This window comes from Urocitellus parryii, chromosome 6 (genome assembly GCF_045843805.1).
Source record: "Urocitellus parryii isolate mUroPar1 chromosome 6, mUroPar1.hap1, whole genome shotgun sequence".
Taxonomy (NCBI): Eukaryota; Metazoa; Chordata; class Mammalia; order Rodentia; family Sciuridae; genus Urocitellus; species Urocitellus parryii.
The window spans coordinates 49,466,944-49,488,698 of NC_135536.1; the positions used below are offsets into that span (position 1 = coordinate 49,466,944).

General features: G+C 35.1%; 1 protein-coding gene across 1 annotated transcript in view; it reads left to right on the forward strand.

Annotated features, from left to right (window-relative positions):
- Positions 1-21,755, forward strand: part of Ttc6 (tetratricopeptide repeat domain 6) — a 183,707-nt gene that overhangs the window by 71,801 nt on the left and 90,151 nt on the right. Inside the window, exon 7 of the mRNA XM_026408982.2 lies at positions 15,671-15,775. Within this exon, the coding sequence (XP_026264767.2) occupies positions 15,671-15,775 (105 nt within the window). The remainder of the gene's footprint in view (positions 1-15,670; positions 15,776-21,755) is intronic.

Sequence of the window (21,755 nt, forward strand, 5' to 3'; positions counted from 1 at the left end):
ACTGAAATTTATTAATCTTATTCAGCACTAGAAAAATCTCAAACTGAATATCAATAGATACCATCACTGAGATCTCAGAAACATTAAAATTATCCAACAAAATTTTAAAGCTGCAACCATAAAAATGCTCCAATGAGCAATTACGAACAACTTTGCAACATAGTTAAAAAAAAAATAGATTCATAAAGGACAGTGACACAGACTGAAATCCTAAAAATCTAGAGATTGAGGCAGGAGGATTGCAAGTTAGAGGTCAGTCTCAGCAACCTTAGTGGGATCCTCAACAAATTAGCAAGACCCTGTCTCAAAACTAAAATATAAATAAAAAAATTAAAAAGGATGGGGAAGATAGCCCAGAGACAAAGCATACCTGGGTTCAATCTCCAGTACAAAGAAAAAAAGAAAATAAGACTTTGTAAAGAAATAAAAGATGCAGAGAAGAAACAGGCACAATTTAGACTTAAAAAATGACTTAAACCTGAAACATTAGGGAGTGAACTGAAAAGTAAAATTAGTATAGAATCAATGAACTTGAAGACAGAACCTTAGAAGTTACCAAATCTAAACAATAAAAAGAAAATAGACTGGAAAAAAATAGTAATTAGCCTCAGGGATTGTAGGACTATAGCAAAAGATCTAATATTTGTGTTATGATGATCCCCAAGGGGAAGAAAAAGAGAGACTGAAAAAATAACTTAAAGAAAAAATGGCTGAATATTTCACCAGTTTGGCAATTCAAATTTACAGATTCTATGAAAACCCCCAATAGAAAACACCCAAATATATGTTAGTTAAGTAAGTTTATTAGTAAAAATTCTGAAAACCAGACAAGAAAACATCCTGAAAGCAACGAGAGAGGGACACATGTTACCCACAAGGGAACAGCAATGTGATGGAAGTGGATTTCCCCTCAGAGACTATGGTGGCTAGAAGTAAGTGGCAGAATATTTTCTAAAGTGTGAAAAGAAAGGAACTGTGAACCCAGCTCCCTGTATCCAAAGAAATATTCTTCAGGAATAAAGGGGAATAAAGACATTCTCAGGAAATCAAGAGAATTTGTTGCCAACAGACTTACCCTAAAAGAATGGCTAGAGGAAGTTCTCTAAACAGAAAGAAAATGATAAAGAACAACTATCAGAACAATAAGGGGTGGGAGTTAGGGAAGAAAAGAAGTACTTTGGATTAACAAAGGGGAATTGAAGGGAAGGGAGGCAGAATGGGAAAAGGAAAGAGTAGAATGAGTCAGACATTACTATCCTATGTGCATATATGATTCCATGACTAATGTAATTCTACATCATGTACAACCAGAAGAATGAGAAGTTATGCTCCATTATATGTATAATATGTCAAAATACATCCTATTATCATGTATAACTAATTGGAACAACAACAAAAAAGAATATCTGGAAGGAACAAGAACATGTACAGCAAAAATAGGGATAAAAACAATAGTGTTGTTTCTCCTTTTGAGTTTTCCTAAGTATACGTATCAGTCAAAACAAACATTATCACACTAATGTGGTTGTAAATGTGTACAGAGCAAATTCCTAAAGACAATTATAAATGGGGTAAGGTAAAGAGACATAAAGGGAGCTAAGTCTTCTACATTGTCACTTGAATTGGTAAAATGATGACATCAGTAGACTGTGGTAAGTTATGTTTATGTTTCCTAGTATCTACATCAATAAGTAATAAGCTATGTAAAACATTCACTCAAAAACACTATTGTAAAAGTGGAATTTTAAAGTATATTCAAGTAACCCACAGAAATGAACAGAAAGGGAGAAAGAAAACAGATAATCAACAGAAATCAGAAAAACAGAAAACAAAAACTAAAATGGCATACGTCAGCCCTAAATGAAATATAAAATGTTAAATACACAAATTACATGACAGAGTGGCAGAAGGGATTAAAAAACATGATCCAATTGTGTGGTTTCTATCAGAAACGGAGTTAAAATACAATAATAGATTCACATTGAGAATAGGATGGTAAAAATGAATATACAAATGTTAAACAAAGAAAAGTGTGAATGGCTATATTAATATCAGATGAAAGGAATTTCCCGAGTACAGAAAGTTATCAGAGACAGAAAGGGGTGCTGTGTTATAATAAAATTGTGAATACACCAATAAGACAATAATCTGAGAAAGTGCATGCACCAAACAGCAGAACAGCAAAATATGAAGAAAAATTACAGAACTGACAAGAGAAATAGGCAATTCTACTTTTCTAGTTAGAGACTTCAGCATCCCCTTTTCAACAACTAATAGCACACTTTTAGAAAATCAGTAAGGATATTGAACTCAACAGACCCATTGTCTAACAGGACCCAGTTGAAACTTGGAAGTATGCAGAAACCAACAAAAGCAGAATACATATTCTTTTCATTTACCACAACATGTATGCCAGAATAGAGTCCATTGCAGAAGCAAACAAACAAAAAAAATCAATAACAAGAGAATGACAGAAGACACCTCTAGACATTAGGAATCTAAACTATACAGTTATAAATAATCAATGGGCTGAAGGGGGAGTTTCAAGCAATTTCAAAATGCATTGAAATAAATGAAAATATAACACATAAAAAATTGTGGGACACAGCTAAAAGAAGGTTGAGAAGGGAAATTTATGGCATTAAATGCTTACAATAGAAAAAATAAAGTCTCAAAATCAATCATTTTAACTCCCATCTCAAGAACCCAGAAAAAGAAGAGCAAAATAAACCCAAAGCAAGAGGCAGGAATGAATAATGAAGAGCAGAAATCAATGAAATCGAGAGCAGAAAGAAAACTGGTAAAAAAGCCAGTTCTTGAAAGGATCAATAAAATTGATCTCTGGTAAAACTGATGGGAAAAAAATGTCAAGAGAAGACATGAATTAACAATATAGAAATGAAACGAGAAATTATCATGGACCCCAGAAAGCATCAACAGAACACTACTATGAACAACTCTACACACACACAAATTTGACAACTTAGATGAAATGAGAAATTCCTCAAAAACAACAACAACAACAACAACAACAACAACAAAAACAAACTACCACAGCTCATTCAATGGAAATAGATAATTGAGGGGGGATCCAAGATGGCAGGCCAGAGGGAGGAAGCATTCCGTGTTGCTTGTTGACCTGGGTCTCAGCTAATGGGAATACTGTTTTGCTGAGAGTGATAGAGGACCACTCCACAGCTGATCTCTTATAGGAATAATCATGGCCACTGTGTCCTGTGGGGCCCCAGGCCTCAGCTTAGAAAAGGACTCCCGACTCCTGACTACTTGCCCATGCAGGTCTGAGGGTGTCATAAGGGGGACCATTGGGATCAGCGCAGGTGCAGAATTTCCAGACACCGCTCCCATGAAGGACACTGAGTCGCTACCCACATGCAGGAACTCAAGCTGCCATTCCTGTGTGGACCCCCATCTACTAATGTGGGACTCCCTTGGTCCCCTCCATCTTGGGGCTCAGCAGCTACTGCCATAGTCCCCTACTCATGGGGGCCTGCCTGCACCTTGGACATCACAGGCTCTGAAGAAAGCCTACATCTGCAACCCAGTATACCACAGAGCTCATCTCTGAATGCATGGCACAATGTCTTTGCCTGGCTCCCCCCACCCGACCCAACACCCCATCACTGAAAGTAGCAGCCTCCATCTTGGGACACCTTCATCACCATCTTTACTTGGGGAAATTACCAGTTTGGAACACTGGATAACCAGGTACCCATAGTTTTCTAATTTCCCCCAGTCCCCAGCAGCCGCAACCTCAGCAGAGTGACTGCCCAATTCCAAACAGCCCTCCATGACAGGTGTGCAGCCACTAGAGTGCAACACACAAGACCCCCAGAGAGAAAGGTTCCTGACTAGGAAGTAGAAAAGGAGAGGGTGAGGGAGATACACTTTAGGGACTAATTTAGAGGGCAGGAACTGTGAGGCAAGATGAGGAGATAAGACCCGGTGCACACATCACAGGAGCAGAACCCAAAGGAGATTCTTGAGGTACAGACTCCCAATAGGATGGTGGGTGCCATACCCCATTTCCAGGTGCCTTCACCCAAGACCAACTGTCACACTCTGGTAACCCCCACCGTCCTGAGGGTGGAGATACCAACTAAGAACAGACAACCCCACCTATTGGATGATAAGGGAAGCAGGAAAGATAATGATCTCCAACCAAAACAATCCTTTTTTATTCCTTTGAGATTTTTTTCTTCTCTCTCTGTGTTCTCCTTCCCTTACATTCCCAACATATGTGAAACCAAGTACTTTGCATGAATTGGGATATTGAGGACTGAGATAACTGAATAGTATATTACAATTGTTGTATATTCTTTTTCTTCTTCTTTTTTTGTTTTTTTCCTCTCCAATTTTTACAGTTTTAGCATTTTTTCAATTTTTCTTAATATATGTTTGTCTAATGTACTCTACTGTCTTCCTTCTTACTTATCTACCCATAATTACCACCTCTCTATTCTCCTGCTACTAACCTTCTTCTTTAGATTTCTCTTTCACACTTCCTAAGATATAACAATTCCATATCCTCATCTAATTCCTCCTCAGCATGTCTTCCTACACCTCATCCCCAGTTCTTTGTCCACCATCAGAAACTGTAAACCCTTTTACAAACCTATGGATTATATTGTAGATAATAACTGAATTCACCATTTCTGTACATTGGGACCAAACTGTAAATGTCTTAATAACACCTATTTGTTTTTAGGTGGTATTTTGTTTACATTGGGATCTGTTAACATTGTCCTTCCCCTTAAGGAGAGGTATTGGAACCCTGTAGGGGCACTATATGCCAATAGGGTAAAAACAGTAATGCCTCAGACCCACAGAGCAACACGGAAAGACAAGGGAAGAAAGTGCCGCAAACAAATCAAGATACCACATTATTAGAATCCATGGCCAGCACAGCAGATGGAATTACAGAGAAGGAGTTCAGGATGTACATAATTAAAATGTTCTGTGAATTAAAGGATGATATAAGAGAGCACATACAGGCAGCAAAAGATCATTTTGACAAAGAGCTACATGAGCCATTACAGGAAGCAAAAGATTACTTCAATAAGGAGATAGAGGTTCTAAAGAAAAACCAAAGAGAAATCCTTGAAATGAAAGAAACAATAAACCAAATACCCAATACCTCACACATGATAGGCAAGTGTTCTATAACTGAACTGTATCCCTAGCCCAAGTTTTAACTAAAATTCTTTTCCCTATGATAAATTTGCAATGAAACAATATCTATCATGGCATTTTTGACAATCAAGACATAAAGGAAATTTCTAGAAGTGAGTTCATATAATTTTGTATTGAAGATAGATTTCATAGTAAATTCCTTATAAATAATGCAGCACTGTGACAAGGGTGATGTGGCCCCGCTGAGGAGAAAGAAGGACATAAAATTAAAAGCTCAATTGAAAGCATCACCAACAGATTAGACCACTTGGAAGTCAGGACCTCAGACAATGAAGTTAAAATATGTAATCTTGAAAAGAATGTAGACTAGACAGTGAAAATGGTAAGAAACCATGAGCAGAACATTCAAGAAATATGGGATAGTGTAAAAAAAAAAACAAATTTAAGAGTTATTGGGATAGAGGAAGGAATAGAGGTCCAAACCAAAGGAATGAACAATCTACTCAATGAAATAATATCAAAAAATTTCCAAACAGAAATAGATAATTGAATCTATAACTGTTAAGAATTTCTTTTGTCAGCATTTTGTAGTTTTCAGCATCCAGATCCTGTATAGGTTTTGTTAGATTTACAACTAATTATTTCACATTTTGAGCAACTATAAATCATATTATAGTTTTTATTGTAGAATTTATATGTTCATTAACAGATACAGAGGAATAGAAGGGAAATGTTTCTGTTTATATTGCATCATGTGCCTTTACTGAACTCAATTATTTTTGTTCTGTGAGATTTATCTTTTACATATTTCTTGGAATTTTTTCTCAAATATCCTTTTTTCTTAAATATCTTCAGGCCCACATAATTATACTGGAGAGGAATTCACCAGTTACTTAAGGAAGAATTAGCACCACTTCTATATAATTTCTTCCAGAAGAGAAAAGGGAACATGTCTGAAGGTTTTTTTTTTTCTTTAGATACTAGGGCAAGTGCTCTACTAATGGGCCACATCCTCAGCCTGGCCTCCAGATTCATTTTATAGAGCTAGCAATACTGTTACCTAAGCTAGACAAAGATAGTACCTACCCCCACCCCAAAAAAGTATGTACAAATCAATAATGGACCGATATTCTTGCTTTGGTTTGAATGTCCCTTTCTAAACTCAAATTGCCATTAAATTGAAATTAAATCTGGGACTGGGGATGTGGCTCAAGCGGTAGCGCGCTCGCCTGGTATGCGTGCGGCCCGGGTTCGATCCTCAGCACCACATACAAAACAAAGATGTTGTGTCCTCCAATAACTAAAAAATAAATATTAAAAAATTCTCTCTCTCTCTCTAAAAAGAAAGAAATTAAATCTGAATTTAACTGCCATTAAATCTGAAATTAAATTGACATTGTAACAGTATTAACAGGTAGGACATTTAAGAAATGATTAGCACATGAGGATGCTCTCACAGATAGGATTATTGCTGTAATAAAAATATAGGTTCAGCCTCCTTTTTTCCTCTTAGCCCTTCTGCTTTTTGCCATGTGAAGACATAGTAAGAAGTCCCACACAAGATACCAGTGGATCTTGGACCTCCCGGCCTCTCAAACTATGAAAGAATAAATTTCTGTTTTTTTTAAATATATAAATTACCCAGTCTCAGGTGTTCTCTTATAGGAGCACAAGATGAACAAAGATAATTCCTTATGAATATTAGGTATAAAACATTCTTAAAATACTAGGACATGGAGTTGAAACATATAGAATAGGAACTAGGCACCATGGCCTAAGTGGGTTATTCCAGGAATTTTGAAGGCTGGCTCAGTATTTGAAAACAATTTCAATCCCTCATATTATCAGAATAAAGAAGAAAAATGATGTAATTATGTATCAATCAAAGCAGAAAAAGCATGACAGACATCAACACCCATTTTTCTGATAAAAATTCTCAGAAAAATAGGAATAGTGGGAACTATTCCTAGAAAAAGATAGTGGGAACTACAACTAGAAAAAGATCATCTTGCCAAAATCTACAGCTACCATTATATTTAATGGTGAAAGGCAGGATGGGTTCCTTCACCATCTTATTCAACACAGTGCTGGAAATTTTAGTCAGTGCCATAAGGCAGGAAGAAGAATGCAAAGCACACAGAACTGAAAGGAAACAATACAGTTTTACAAATGGTGTGATTGCCTCTATAGAAAATTCCAAGGAATATGTAAAAGATAAATCTCACAGAACTAATAATTGAGTTCAGTAAAGTCGCAAGATACAATATAAACAGAAACAATTCCCTTCTATTCCTGTGTATCTCTTAATGAACATATAAATTCTACAATAAAAACTATTATATGATTTATAGTTGCTCAAAATGTGAAATTAGGTGTAAATCTAACAAAACCTATACAGTATCTGGATGCTGAAAACTCCAAAATGCTGATGAAAGAAATTACAGCATCCTAATTCAATGGAGATATTCTGTGTTCATGGATTAGAAGACTCTACACAGTAAACATGTCATTTGTCTCCAGATCGATATACTGATTAATTTAGTTTTCATCAAATTTCCATTCCGACAAGACTTTTCTTTTGTGGATATAAACAAAAGTATTCTAAAATTTATAAGGAAAGGTGAAGGAACTAGATAGAAAAAACAATTTTAAGAAGGAGGCATAAAATGGGAGGAATCAACTAACTAAATTTAAGACTAATTGTATTAGCTATCGTAATTGATACTGTGTGGTTTTGGTGAAGGGATGAACCCATATTTCAGTGGAATAAAACAGAAAATCCACAGATGGACTGCCCCAGATATGCACAACTGATTTTTGGTAAAGGTACAAAAACGAAATGGATATAGGATAGCCTTTTCAATAACTGCTGTTGAAGCAATTGAACAACAATAGTGGGTGGGGATGAATGCTGACTTAAAGTCTTGCGTCATAAAAAATTTAACTTAAAATGGTTCACAGACTTAAAAGTAAAAATGTAAAACTACAAACTAGGAGAAGATTATTGGGAGTTAAGGCTAGGTAAAGTGATCCATAAAAGAAAAAAATTGATAAATTGGACTTCATCAGAATTAAAAACGTTTGCTCTGCAAAAAGACTTTTTTAAGAGAATTAAGTACAAGCTACAGACTTGGAGAAAATATTTGCAAAATGCATATCCAGCAAAGGCCTAGTGTCTAGAATACATAATGAATTTTCAAAAAACTAACAGTAAAAATACTAAATGATCTAATTGGAAAACAAGCAAAAGACATTAATTGACATTTCACCAATAAGATATGTAGATGGAAATAATGCATATGAAAAGGTGGTCAACAAACATCATTAGCTGTTAGGAAACTGCAAGATGAAAGCACAATGAGATGTCACTACAGAGTGGTTAAAATAAAATAATGGTCGCAACACCAAGTGCTAATAAGGATGTGGAGAACTGGGTCACTTACGTGTTGTTGGTGGGAATGTAAAATGATGCGGCTCTGTGGAAAATAACTTGGCAATTAAAAGGAAGAATAATAGCTAACCAGACAACCCAACAATTGCATGCCTAGGCATTTATCCTAGTGAAATGAAAATTCGTGATTGCCTCACAACTTGTACACAAATGTTTATAGCATCTTTATTTAAAAAAAAAAAAAAACTGGAAGAACTCTGGATATCCTTCAATGGATTAAGCAAACTGTGGTACATCCATACCATGGAATACTACTCAGCTGTAAAAACCAATGAACCATTAATGGACTGCCCCATTAATACATGCAATAACAATGAGGAATCTTTAGAGAATTATATTAAAAAGTCATTTCTAGATTATAGGCTATGTGATTTCATTATATACCATTCTTGCAATAATAACATTGTGTGGGTCCTAGGTTTTCAGGGTAGGGGGCAAGCATGGGTGGGACTAAAAGCCAACAAGAGGGATCTTCATGATGATAGAACTATTCTGTACTTTGTATCAATGTCAACATTTTGTTCAGGATAGTGTATTATATAGTTTTGCAAGGTGGTGCCTTGGGGTAAGTTGAGTAAAACGTAGGTGGGATCTCTATTATTTTTACTTTTATAAACTACATGCAAATCTACAAAATAAAAACCTCAATACAAAATTATGGTCAGTGGACCAGCAAGGGGAAAAAAGAAAACAAAAAGACAAATATTAAGTTTAGCTTAAAATATGATTTATTGAATGATAATTCATAAAACCAAAAAAAATTGTTGCAATTGAACTCTGAAACCATATCAATTACTTTCTCATATCTTATTGCATTAAAATCTATTGGCTTATCTTGTATGTTGAATGGATCTTTTACTCATGGATGATTTTGTAACATCATGCATTGGTCATCTAGAAAATTTGCTCATCAAGTTATGCAGCTCCTGAAAAAGCATTAGTACATTTCCTTAGAAACAAAGTGCTGTTGTTCACTGGTGACCTCTTGTTCAGTGATGACCTCTCCCTACCCAACTTGTCCCTGAAAGCTTGAATGTCACACTTCAAATGTTGATACGTTTTACCATGTATACAATATCTAAATAACTTATTTTTTAATTTTGTCAGACAAATCTTTAGTAATGGGGATCTGGCAAGCACATAATAAGGGCTGTAAATTCTCTGAAGTTTTAATTTTGTTCAAAAGTCCCAAATTTTAAAATTAATTAATTAATAATTATTATTTTTTTTACTTTTAGTTTTAAAAAATCCCCATTTTTTTTTTTTTTTGGCACAAGTACTGTGAAATGTTTGAAGTGACAGATTTGCCTCATTTCTTCTAAGAAAATGCTTGCCACATAACCTAATTCTTAATAACTAGAGTTTGATGTTTTTCCTCTGCAATAAAACTAGTGTCTACTTCAGTTTATATCTCAAACAAGAGCACACATGCTTTTCCTTAAAACTGTTATCATACTTCACTTATGGCCTGTTATGCTCTGGATGTAAGGTGTCCCCAAAAGCTCATCTGTGAGGCAGTATGAAAATGATTCAGAGGTGAAATGATTGGGTTGTGGAGCCTTAACCCAACCAGTGAATTAATCACCTGTTGGGATTTATTGGGTAGTAATTGGAGGCAGGTGGGGTATGGCAAGAGGAGGTGGGTCATTAGGGGCATGACATTGGGGTATATATTTTCTACCTGGGGAGTAGAATTTCTCTCTTTGCTTCTTAACCATCATGTTAGATGCTTCCCTCCACCACACTCTTCCACCATGATGTTCAGCCTCATCTGGAGCCCTGAGGAATGGAGCCCGCTGTCTATGGACTGAGACCTCTGAAACTGTGAGCCCTCAAATAAACATTTCCTCCTTTATAGTTGTTCTGGCCAGATCCTTTAGTCACAGCAGCAAAAAAGCGGACTAAAACATGGCTGCAGATGCATTTTGTGTGTACTTCTCATTTAATCACATTGATCATTAAAAATGTACACTTAAAGGTTGAGATTTAATAACATTAATAATTTTTCCTGCTTCCTGGAGGGTATTTTTAAGGTGCTGTTGCCTTGATTCATGCTAAGGTACTGTCAGTTTTATCACATATATATTTTTCACCATCAGTGCAAATGTCAACACAGTGAAAAAGGCAAGGTAACCTTTTCCAGGGTCTCAGATTACATTTTGAAAACTGGTGTTGTGCCTTATGTTTCATTTATATGAATCTTAACACGTACCTCTGAAATTAATTTACATGTCTCTTTGCTTCACTGAATAGAATATTCTGGCCTTAGGTCATCAATATGAACATGAGTTATTGTACTGGGTTGTAATATATGTAACATAACCTTAGGGCAGTACAGGTGCTGTTAAACACTAAATTAAACTAGGATGCTTTAGCAATTCAGTTTACTATGCATTCTATACCTTCCTTCCGAGTTCTAGCAGCTGCCAATCCCATTGTTTCTAATCATTTTTCTACAATTCAGAATGCTTTAAGTATTGCAGGGTAAACTAATTTACCATGATTAGTGTTTCTTTACCAATTTAATTTGATCAAGTCTCTCCTGTAAAAGCATTAGTACATTTCCTTAAAAACAAAGTGCTGTTGTTCACTGATGACCTCTTGTTCAGTGATGACCTCTCCCTACCCAACTTGCCCCTGAAAGCTTGTATCTCACGCTTTGGGAATTGACTTTATTCTAGATGCTAAAGCTGCTGGAAGTCTAAAATGCTGCACAGGAGGAATTATCATATTGTATGTGACATAGTTGAATACTTGAAATCCTTCAGATTTCTATGTGATCCCTGGAAGACGTGTGGTCAGCTGCTTTTGGAGGCATTTACTCAACCTAAAGCAAGGACTTCTGGGCTGTGGGTCTGCCCACTGTTGGGTGATGCTCTGTGCCTAGCAGAACAGAGGACAAATTAGAAAAGATGCTTAATTTTGAATTTGTTTGTTGGACAAAATTACCTGGCAACTGCAAAATCTGCATTTCTCTAAATATTCTGTTGGTAGAGAGGATAATATGACCAAGTGTATGGGATGGTTGCCGTGTATCTCTAATTAGAAATAAAAGTGCCCCAAATTCATTGTCACATTCTAATTGTGAATTTTTATTTACTGGGTTTGGGTCTTCATATTTTACTCCAGAAATTCTGTGTAACAGCCACACTCCACGAGATGTTACTATTAAGGGTTCATAGAGCAGTGCCTGAAAATTGATGCTTTACATGATTTGAGAGCGCGCGCTCGCTCGCTCTCTTTCTCTCTCTCTCTCTCTCTCTCTCTCTCTCTCTCTCCCTCTCGGCAAAAGAAGTCATTTTGAGGAAAATGCATCATTCAATTAAATATTATTAAAAGTCCATAGAAACATTAAAAATATAATTATCGATAATTCCCTGCTCTTAAGGAGCTATTATTTTAAAATATTACATTTTCTTCAAGCTCTTTTCATGAATGCCTGTCAATTTATTTTGCTTGCAACTATTTTATCAAATTATTTTTCTTTTTATTGTTCATTAATTTACAGATGAAAAATTTTAATTTAAAAAATAGTTTTGGATTTAAAACTTGCAAAGACAGTATGCCCTGTTTCCCCTATTATTAACATAATAATAATAATGGGTTGAATAGTGGTCCCCGAAAATAGGGACAGTGCAGATGTATTTAATAATCCTGTGCTAAGATCATGCTGGATGTACTGTGGTCCTTAAACCTAATAGGACCAGTGTGCTTATGAAAGGAGAATTAGCATGTGAGCACATGGAGGGACCAGGGAGGAAAGCCAGGTGACAAGGGAGACAGAGATGGGAATTATGCATCTGTAAGACAAGGAAGGTCAGGATGGCTGTAACCTCTAAAAGCTAGGGGAGAGGTGAGAAAGAACTCTTTGAAGGGAACACAGCCCTCCCCAGGCCTTGATTGGAGAACTGTGAGAGAATCTGTCATCATTGGGAAACTTATAATATCTACAGAAGTAAGGTATTTTGTTAAAATTAATAAACCAATATTGATACACTATTAAAATTAATAAATCAGGATTAAATAATCGAATAATTAAAATAATTAAATTAAAATTTAAATAATTAAAATTTATAAACCAGTATTGATACCTTTTTTTGCATTTTTAAGAATTTGTTCTAATTAGTTATACACGACAGAATGCATTTTGACACATCAAACATAAATGGAGTATAACTTCTCATTTCTCTGGTTGTACATGATGTAAAATCACACATGTAATCATATATGTAAGTAGGGTAATAATGTCTAATTCATTCTACTATCCTCCCATTCCCACTTTCCTCCTTTCACTTCCCTCTGCCTAATCCAAAGTACCTCTATTTTTTCCTAAGGCTTCCCCCACCTTTGTTGTGATTTAGCATCCACATATCAGAAAAAACATTCAGACTTTGGTTCTTTGGGACTGGTTTATATCACTTAGCTTGATATTCTTCATCTCTGTTTACCTGTAAATGCCATAATTACATTCTTCTTTAAGGCTGAGTAATATTCCATTGTGCATATATATCATATATTCTTTCTCCATTCATCTATTGAAGGGCACCTAGGTTGGTTCCTCAGTTTGGCTCTTGTGAACCGAGCATAAGCATTGTGTGACTGTGTCACTATAGTATGCTGATTTTAAGTCCTTTGGGTATAAACTGAGGAGTGGGATAGCTGGGTCAAATGGTGGTTACATTCCAAGTTTTCTGAGAAATCTCCATATTGTTTTCCATAATGGTTGCACTAATTTGCAGTCCCACATCAGTATATGAGTGTACCCATTTCTACACATCCTTGCCAACATTTATTGTTGCTTATATTCTTGACAATTGCCATTCTGACTGGAGTGAGATTAAATCTTAGATTAGTTTTGATTTGCATTTCTGTAATTGCTAGAAATGTGGAACATTTTTGCATATTTGCTGTTGATCGATTGTGTTTCTTATTCTGTGAAGTGTCTGTTCACTTCCTTAGCCCATTTATTGATAGGGTTATTTGTTTATTTGGTATTGAATAAGATCATTTTGACAATATTAATTCTGCCTATCCAAGAGCATGGGAGATCTTTCCATTTTCTAAGGTCTTTTTCAATTTATTTCTTTAATGTTCTGTAATTTTCATTGTAGAGGTCTTTCACTTCTTTTGAAAGATTGATTCCCAAGTATTACATTTTTTTAAAGAATTTTGTTGTTGTTGTTGTTGTTGATGGACCTTTATTTATTTATATGTGGTGCTGAGAATTGAACCCAGTGCCTCACACATGCTAGGCAAGTGTTCTACCACTGAGCCATAACCCCAGCCTCCAATTATTATATATTTTTTGAGTCTATTGTGAATGGAGTAGTTTTCCTAATTTCTCTTTCATCACTGATGATTCATCACTGATGTATAGGACATATTTGATTTGTGGGTGTTGATTTTATATCCTGCCACTTTGCTGAATTCATTTATTAGTTCTAGAAGTTTTCTGGTGGAGTTTTTTTTTTTTTTTTGGAATCTTTTAAATATAGAATCATGTCATTGGAAGATACAGAGAAATGTAGAAACCAAAATATTAGGAATCTGAGGAACACGCTATCAAGAATTCATAAATATTTACATTTTGTCATACTTACTTTATATTTTTTAAAATAAAAGATTATTAAGTTCTCTCAATTATGTCTTTATTTCTCTTCCTCCATAACCAAGATAAATTATTGTTATAATGGTCGTCTTTCCTGTCCATGATTTCATGTTTTACTAGTTGTAGTTGTGATCCTAAACTATAAATAACATAGTTTTTATGTTCTAGTTGTATTTTATATAAATTATAAATGTGTATGCATCTTTATGAAACTTATGTTATTCTCAATGTTATGCTTCTAAGATCCATCTATGGATCATAATTTTAATGACTTTATAGTGTTTATATGAATATGCCAAGTTTTATTCATCTCTCCAGAAGAGACATTTACTTTGGATTTTATTTTTGCTATTTCATATGCTCTATGAATATTCTGCACATATCTCTCCAAGCATGTGTGTAAGGATTTGCCTACAATATAATATACAGCTGTAAGTGGAATTGCTATAACTTGTGACATGTACTTTTTCTTTTCTTTTCCTGGTTCTTTTTAGTTATATGTGACATTAGAATTCATTTTGATATAATTATGAAAGAATGGAATATCTCTTATCCTAATTAGAACCATTCTTTTTTTAATATTTATTTTTAGGTGTAGTTGGACACAATACCTTTATTTTATTTATTTGTTTTTATGTGGTGCTGAGGATCAAACCCAGGGCCTCGCCTGTGCTGGGCAAGCGCTCTGCCGCTGAGCCATAATCCCAGCCCCTAGAACCGCATTCTTATGGATGTACATGATGGTGGGTGTTTTAATCAGCTTTTTTTGTTGCTGTGACTAAAGGATCTGACCACAATTGTAGAGGAGAAAAGGTTTTTTCAGGGGCTCATGGTTTCAGAGGTCTCCATTCCTAGACAGCAGGCTCCATTCCTTGTGGCTGGAGGTGAGGCTGAACATCATGGTGGAGTGTGTTGCAGGGGGAAGCAGCTCACATGGTGATCTGAAAGCAGGAGGAGAGAGTCTCCATTCTCCAGATACAAAATATATACCTCATAGCCACGCCTATAATGAACCACTTCCTCCAGCCACCACCCTGTTAATCCCATCAGAGATTAGGTCACTGATTGGGTTGAGGCTATGACTCAATCATTTCTCCTCCTATCTTGCATTCATTGTCTCACTGTGAGCTTTTGGGGGACAGTTCATATCCAAACCATAACAGTGGGATTCACTATGTCACGGCATATACTTTTTCTACTTTCAAATGGCCAATTTGCCGGTGTGGTTCTGCTAACTTCCTCACACCCTTAGCATCACTTGGTATTGCTGCCTTTACATTTTTTTTTTTTTTTCTAATTTGGTGGTTATGAAAAGTTATTTTCCCCTCACTCAGAGGCTTTGCAACCAATCAGGTCATTTTCTCAGCAACTGGAAGCAATTTTGACAGAAGTTTGAGTTTTTTTAATCTTAGGGAACATTTGTTACTATTTCTAATAGTTTTTCTATTTTATTTTCTAAGACATCTGCTTATCCAGAAATTACAAAGATGTTTTGGAATCCCACTGCACCCAAATTCTCAGTTCCAGAATGTGTCATGAGGGACATTGTATATCCAAAATATGAGGTAATGTACTGAATAACTTTTATCTATTATTACTGTTATTATTAATATTTAGGTCGTATAATTGCTTATGGCATTAAAGTTTACTGGATAGTTGTTATGTAACTTGTCAGACAACTATTGCCACCGTCAGAATTGATTGGATGTCACTATAGAAACTATTCATATGTAAATAATTTTTATGTGTATATATTATATATATGTATAAAGATATATCTGCATACTTATAAAATTAAAATTATATATATTTCTATAAGATAAAATTATTATAAAATTAAAATTATATATTTCTATAAGATAAAATTAATGTATATATTTATTTAAAGTGTTATACTTATCCATATTACTTTAGCCACTCAAGATGAAGATTCTGTTTTCTTTTTGAAAGAATATTGTATTTGACTGAGAATCAAGATATGTAATATGGGTTGTTTAAAGGATTTTAATGATATTTTCATTTACTTTTATTTTGATCATTGATGAAAATTGAATAACGTTTATTATCTGATATTAGATAGTGATTAAGAATCATTATTAATCTTGTTGGCAATGATAATAGTATTGTTTATATAGATTACAGTTAAGTCCTTATGATGTTGCTGGAAAACCAAATGAAAAACTAACTACATAAAACTTCCATGTTTCCATATTAGTCTTTCATGGAAAAGCAAGCTTCATTTCAAACCAACCTAGAAGAGCTATCAGGGGACCACATTTACAAAGTGGTGGGAAGGAACATACAAATGCATGTTCACTTAGCAAGGTCTCATTGGGTACACCTATTCAGTTTTCTCAGATAAAAACTAAAAAGTAGTCTTAAAAGATGCATGATGTTTTGTGCTGCAGTCTGGCTGGGCACAATTCAGGAGCCACTTGTCAAAAGAAACTAACTTTATTTTTAAAACTACAAACGCCAAGCAAAACAGCTCCTCAGGAAAAACCCTCAGAGCCCAACTGCCACCACCGGCTTCCACAAGCCTCTCACCCCCACACCAATCACCACCTCCCACAATCCTCCTGCTCTTGAGGCCGATTGGCTAGGTCGCGTGGGCGGAGCCAAAGAAGTCCCCCAATGAGCAGTTCCGTAGTCTGAAGGGCAGGGAAACAGCCCAATGAACATGACCGCAGAGGAGCCAATCAGCTAGATGTTGCTGGGGCCACTGTGAGCCAATCATCAGCCGGCAGCTGGAAGTTTGCTGGCAGCTGGAAGTTTGCTGGGGCCCCTTTGGCTGTGGCTCTCAACAGTTTTGGTCATCCAAACATGCCCCCATTTTGGGGTCAATTTATTGAGGAATTCACTGAATTGAAAATACAGTTTAGTAGCCTCCTTCAATTTTCACAATTTTAAAAGAGCCATGGGATTTCATTTATGTTTTGAGCAGCTGAGTAGGTAAATATCCTATCTCCATTTCATAGGCAATATATCATATTCAGTTACGCCTTACAGTAGTGAACTGGAAGATTATTCCATTACTTTTGAAGTATGGGTTAGGCTGGCATCTGGCATTTTGGTGCTGGTAATTGAACCCAGGGATGCTCTACCACTGAGTTACACCCCTAGATTATTTTATTTGCACAATATTTTAGTCAGCTTACTAAAATACACATATTAAAAACAGAAAAAGCAAAAAAATTAAAGAAATCATGAAGAAATAAAACATAACAAGGACAATAGTGTAACAAAGCCAGAGATAAAATCAATACAAAAGAAATTCAATCCACATGTGCTGTCTCTTGAAATGGGGGTCATGAATTTACCTCTTAGTTTTGCTGCAGACAAGGCAGGCACAGAATCATGTTCATATTTGACCTATTGATTCTACATGTTTAGAATATTAGTATTGAAATATCTTTATTTTACAATTACTTGGTCCTGGTATATTGTTATTGAATATTATGTTGAGTTCCACTAGGCCATGTATTTTTTTATTTTTAATATTTATGCACAGGTGAATTATGTGCATGAGAACCAACTGCCAAAGGTAGAATGTGTCACAAGACCAAAAATTTTAAAAAGGCAGACAGATCCAGGACCATACAAAGTGCAATTATTGACAGAAGCCTTCTTAGGTAGCATCAAGTCAAGGAAGTCACTGTACCTCAAAGCAGGGAAAAGGGGTTTATATGATAAGCTAGATAACAGTGGGCTGCGGCCAACCCCAATATACCTGATTTTTCTCAAACACTATTAAAATGTTTAAAGGACAGTTGCGAAACAGTCTAGGCATCAGTGGCCAGCATAGCATGCTAAACTGACTCTTTTACTTTGTCCTGCAGGGCTTGAGATGTGGGCCAGGGTTCCCTGGTGGGCAAAGTGGTAGTTAAGATGAAGATGGCTCTAGTCATACCAATCTGGACCCTTACATGCATTTTTTTTCCTTTGTTGACTTTTGCTATCAGAATTATTCTTGCTTTCATCTTTTAAAACATTCTTAAATTGACATAGCATAGGAATAATCTTCTTAAAAACTTGGAAGGACTCATTTTTTTCTGGGTATACCACTTATGTGGGAAAGTGTTTTAAAAAGTTTTTAAACTTGTTGGATTTATTTTGCTTAAATTTTATTTTTAATTTTTACTAACATAAGAAAATCTATTCTTTAGAATACCTGTTTCTTGGAATTTATTGATATTTGCTTTGTGATTTACTAAACATTCCATTATCTACCAGTTAAGTGGTATTATATATAGTTACCATTTTTACATTGTTCAGGACTAAGCAGAGCACAGGGTTTGGAATCAGATAACATTAGATTTGAATTCATCTTACTTCCTAGGTAAACTTGTACTGTTAGTCTCTTGAAGTCTCCATTTTTTTTAAAATTTATATATGACAGCCGAATGCATTACACTTCTTATTACACATATAGAGCACAATTTTTCATATCTCTGGTTGTATACACAGTATATTTATACCAATTCGTGTCTTCAAACCTGTCCTTTGGATAATAATTTCTTTGTTCAGCTTTTGTTTGGAAGATCTATCTAGTGATGAAAGAGGTATGTTAAAGTCACCCAAAATTATTGTGTTGTGGTCTATTTGACACTTGAACTTGAGAAGAGTTTGTTTGATGAACATAGCTGCTCCATTGTTTGGGGAATATATAATTATCAAGTCTTGTTGGCATATGATTCCTTTGAGCAGTATGTAGTGTCCTTCTTTATCCTTTTTGATTGACTTTAGTTTGAAGTCTACTTTATTTGATATGAAGATGGAAACCTCTGCTTGCTTCTGCAGTCCATGTGGGTGGTATGATTTTTCCCAATCCTTCACCTTCAATCTGTGAATGTCTTTTTCTATGAGATGAGTCTCTTGGAGGTAGCATATTGTTGGGTCTTATTTTGATCCAATCTGCTAGTCTATGTCTTTTGATTAATGAGTTTAGGCCATTAACATTCAGGGTTATTATTGAGACGTGATTTGTATTCCCAGGCATTTTTGTTTATTTTTGGTATTTAATGTGACTTGGTTTCTCCTCTGATTAAATTTTCCTTTAGTGTAATCCCTCCCTCTGCTGATTTTCATCATTGTTTTTCATTTCCTCTTCTTGGAATATTTTGCTGAGGATGTTCTATAGTGCAGGCTTTCTAGTTGTAAATTCTTTTAACTTTTGTTTATCATGGAAGGTTTTTATTTTATCATCAAATCTAAAGCTTAGTTTTGCTGGATATAAGATTGGTATCCATTTTCTTTCAGAGCTTGATCTTTCCATGATCTCCTGGCTTTGAGGGTCTGGGTTAAAAAATCTGAGATACGAATCGGTCTCCCCCTATATGTGATCTGATTCCTCTCTCTTGCCGCTTTTAAGAGTCTATCCTTATTCTGTATGCTAGGCATTTTCATTATAATATTTGCTTGGTGTAGATCTGTTGTAATTTTGTACATTTGGTGTTCTCTTGTATTTGGTTTTCCAATTTGATCTTCATGCTTGGGAAATTTTCTGATATTATCTCATTGAAGAGATTGTGCATTCCTTTGGTTTGAAACTTTGTGCCTTCCTCTATCCCCATAACTCTTAGATTTGGTCTTTTGACCCATAATTCTTGGATGTTCTCTTCATGATTTCTAATTACTTTCACTGTGTGAACAACTTTATTTTCCAGATTGTATACTTTGTCTTCATTATTTGACATTCTTTCTTCCAAGTGATCTAGTCTGTTGGTTATGCTTTCTATTGAGTTTTTTATTTGATTTATTGCATCCTTCATTTCAAGGATTTGTGACTGTTTTTTTTCAGAGTCTCTATCTCTCTCTCTTTTTTTTGTTATTCAGAAATTTATTATTAATTCCAGCATAAACTTTTACACTCCAACAAGCTATAATTTTATCAATTTTTTTATTTTTAAATTTTTTTATTAGCTATACATGACATTACAATGATCTTGGCAATTCATACATTTGAAGTATCTCTCTTGAAGTAATCTTTTGTTACCTGTATTTGCTCTCTTATCTCATAGTTGGAGTGATCAACCTTTGCTTGTATTTGCTCATTTAGGTCATTCTTTAATTCACAGATCATTTTAATTATGAACCTTCTGAACTCCTTCTCTGTCATTTCATCAACTTCACTGTCCATGGGTCCTGTTATTATAGTGTCGTGGTTTGTTTGAGGCACTTTCCTCCCTTGTTTTTTCATGCTGTCTATGCATCTTCCTTTCTTGTACTGTGGATCTGAGATAGTTTCTTCCCTATATTCTTGTAGTACCCGTGCAGATTGTCTGTACCTCACCTTGATGTTGAGCTTCCAGACCTGGCTGGTGTCCCTCAATGAATGCTACTGCATCTTGGATATGGGTCCTGCTTAAGTTGGAATGGGTGGATCTGAGCCACTGGGCTTGACCTCCCACAGTGGTTGAGAGCCTGAATCCCGTGTGGATTGGTGTGGGTGGTCTGGGCTGGATCTTGGCTCCCGCCTAGTCCACTGATCAGAAGGGGCAGTCCTGCACCAGAGGCTAGGATCTGGGGAGTGTGTGCCCCACTGGGAAAGGAGTGGACCAGGCCTACTGTGCGCCTGGGCCCCACAGAGGCTGGTGTGTTGAAGTCTCAGTTTTTTGTATGTAAAGTGGATGTCTTGAGAATTTAATGAGACTGTATAGGGTATTGCCTAATAAATACAAGTGCTGAATTAATAATAGCTTTGACTGTTGTATAATATGAGTCCATTTTAAGTGGCTTATTTCTTCCATTTGATCTTAAAGACTTCGATTAATTGGGGGTTTTGAATGAAGGTGTGTTTTGTCCATTTCTCCATATGTTTACTTAATGTGATAAGAAATCATTTTATCTTTACTATGAATTTTAAGGTTATGAATTTATAGATTTTTGTCTCCTATTAATTTTAAGTGACTCAATTTGGTCTATTTAACGCTTGAATTCTGCTATAATTTTTTAATTCCTATGTTCTTTTTTTGTATCTAGGAATATTTTAATTTTGTTCCTTTCTTTGTTACATTTCTTTGTTTTTGATGTGTCGTATAAATAACATATGGCTAATTTGGCCTTACAAATAATTACTTTGTGATTTCTGTCTAAAAAATTCCATTTTGTCTTTTGTTAAAATGCCACTATTTTCTTTAGCAAAATAATTGTGCCATTTTTAATGGCAAGGGCTGTTAAATACTTAAGTAATTGAACAAGTAGCATATGAATGAAATTAAAAAATAAAGATATATATGGCATAGAACATTTCCCAACTTAAATACCATCTATTAGTTCTTTTTTCCCTGAAGTTAACCACTGGTAAGTGCATTTTTTAAAATTGTATCTATTCAGATGTTTTCGTTGTCATTTATGCTATGCAAATTGATGTTTTTACACATACAGAATTGCAATTTATATTTTTCTGCATCTTGATTTTTTTCTTTTAAAATATACTTGAATATATATATATATATATATATATATATATATATATATATATATATATAAAACACACATATTTTTGTTTGGAATTTCTGGTCCAAGTGTATGTATATTTAAAAT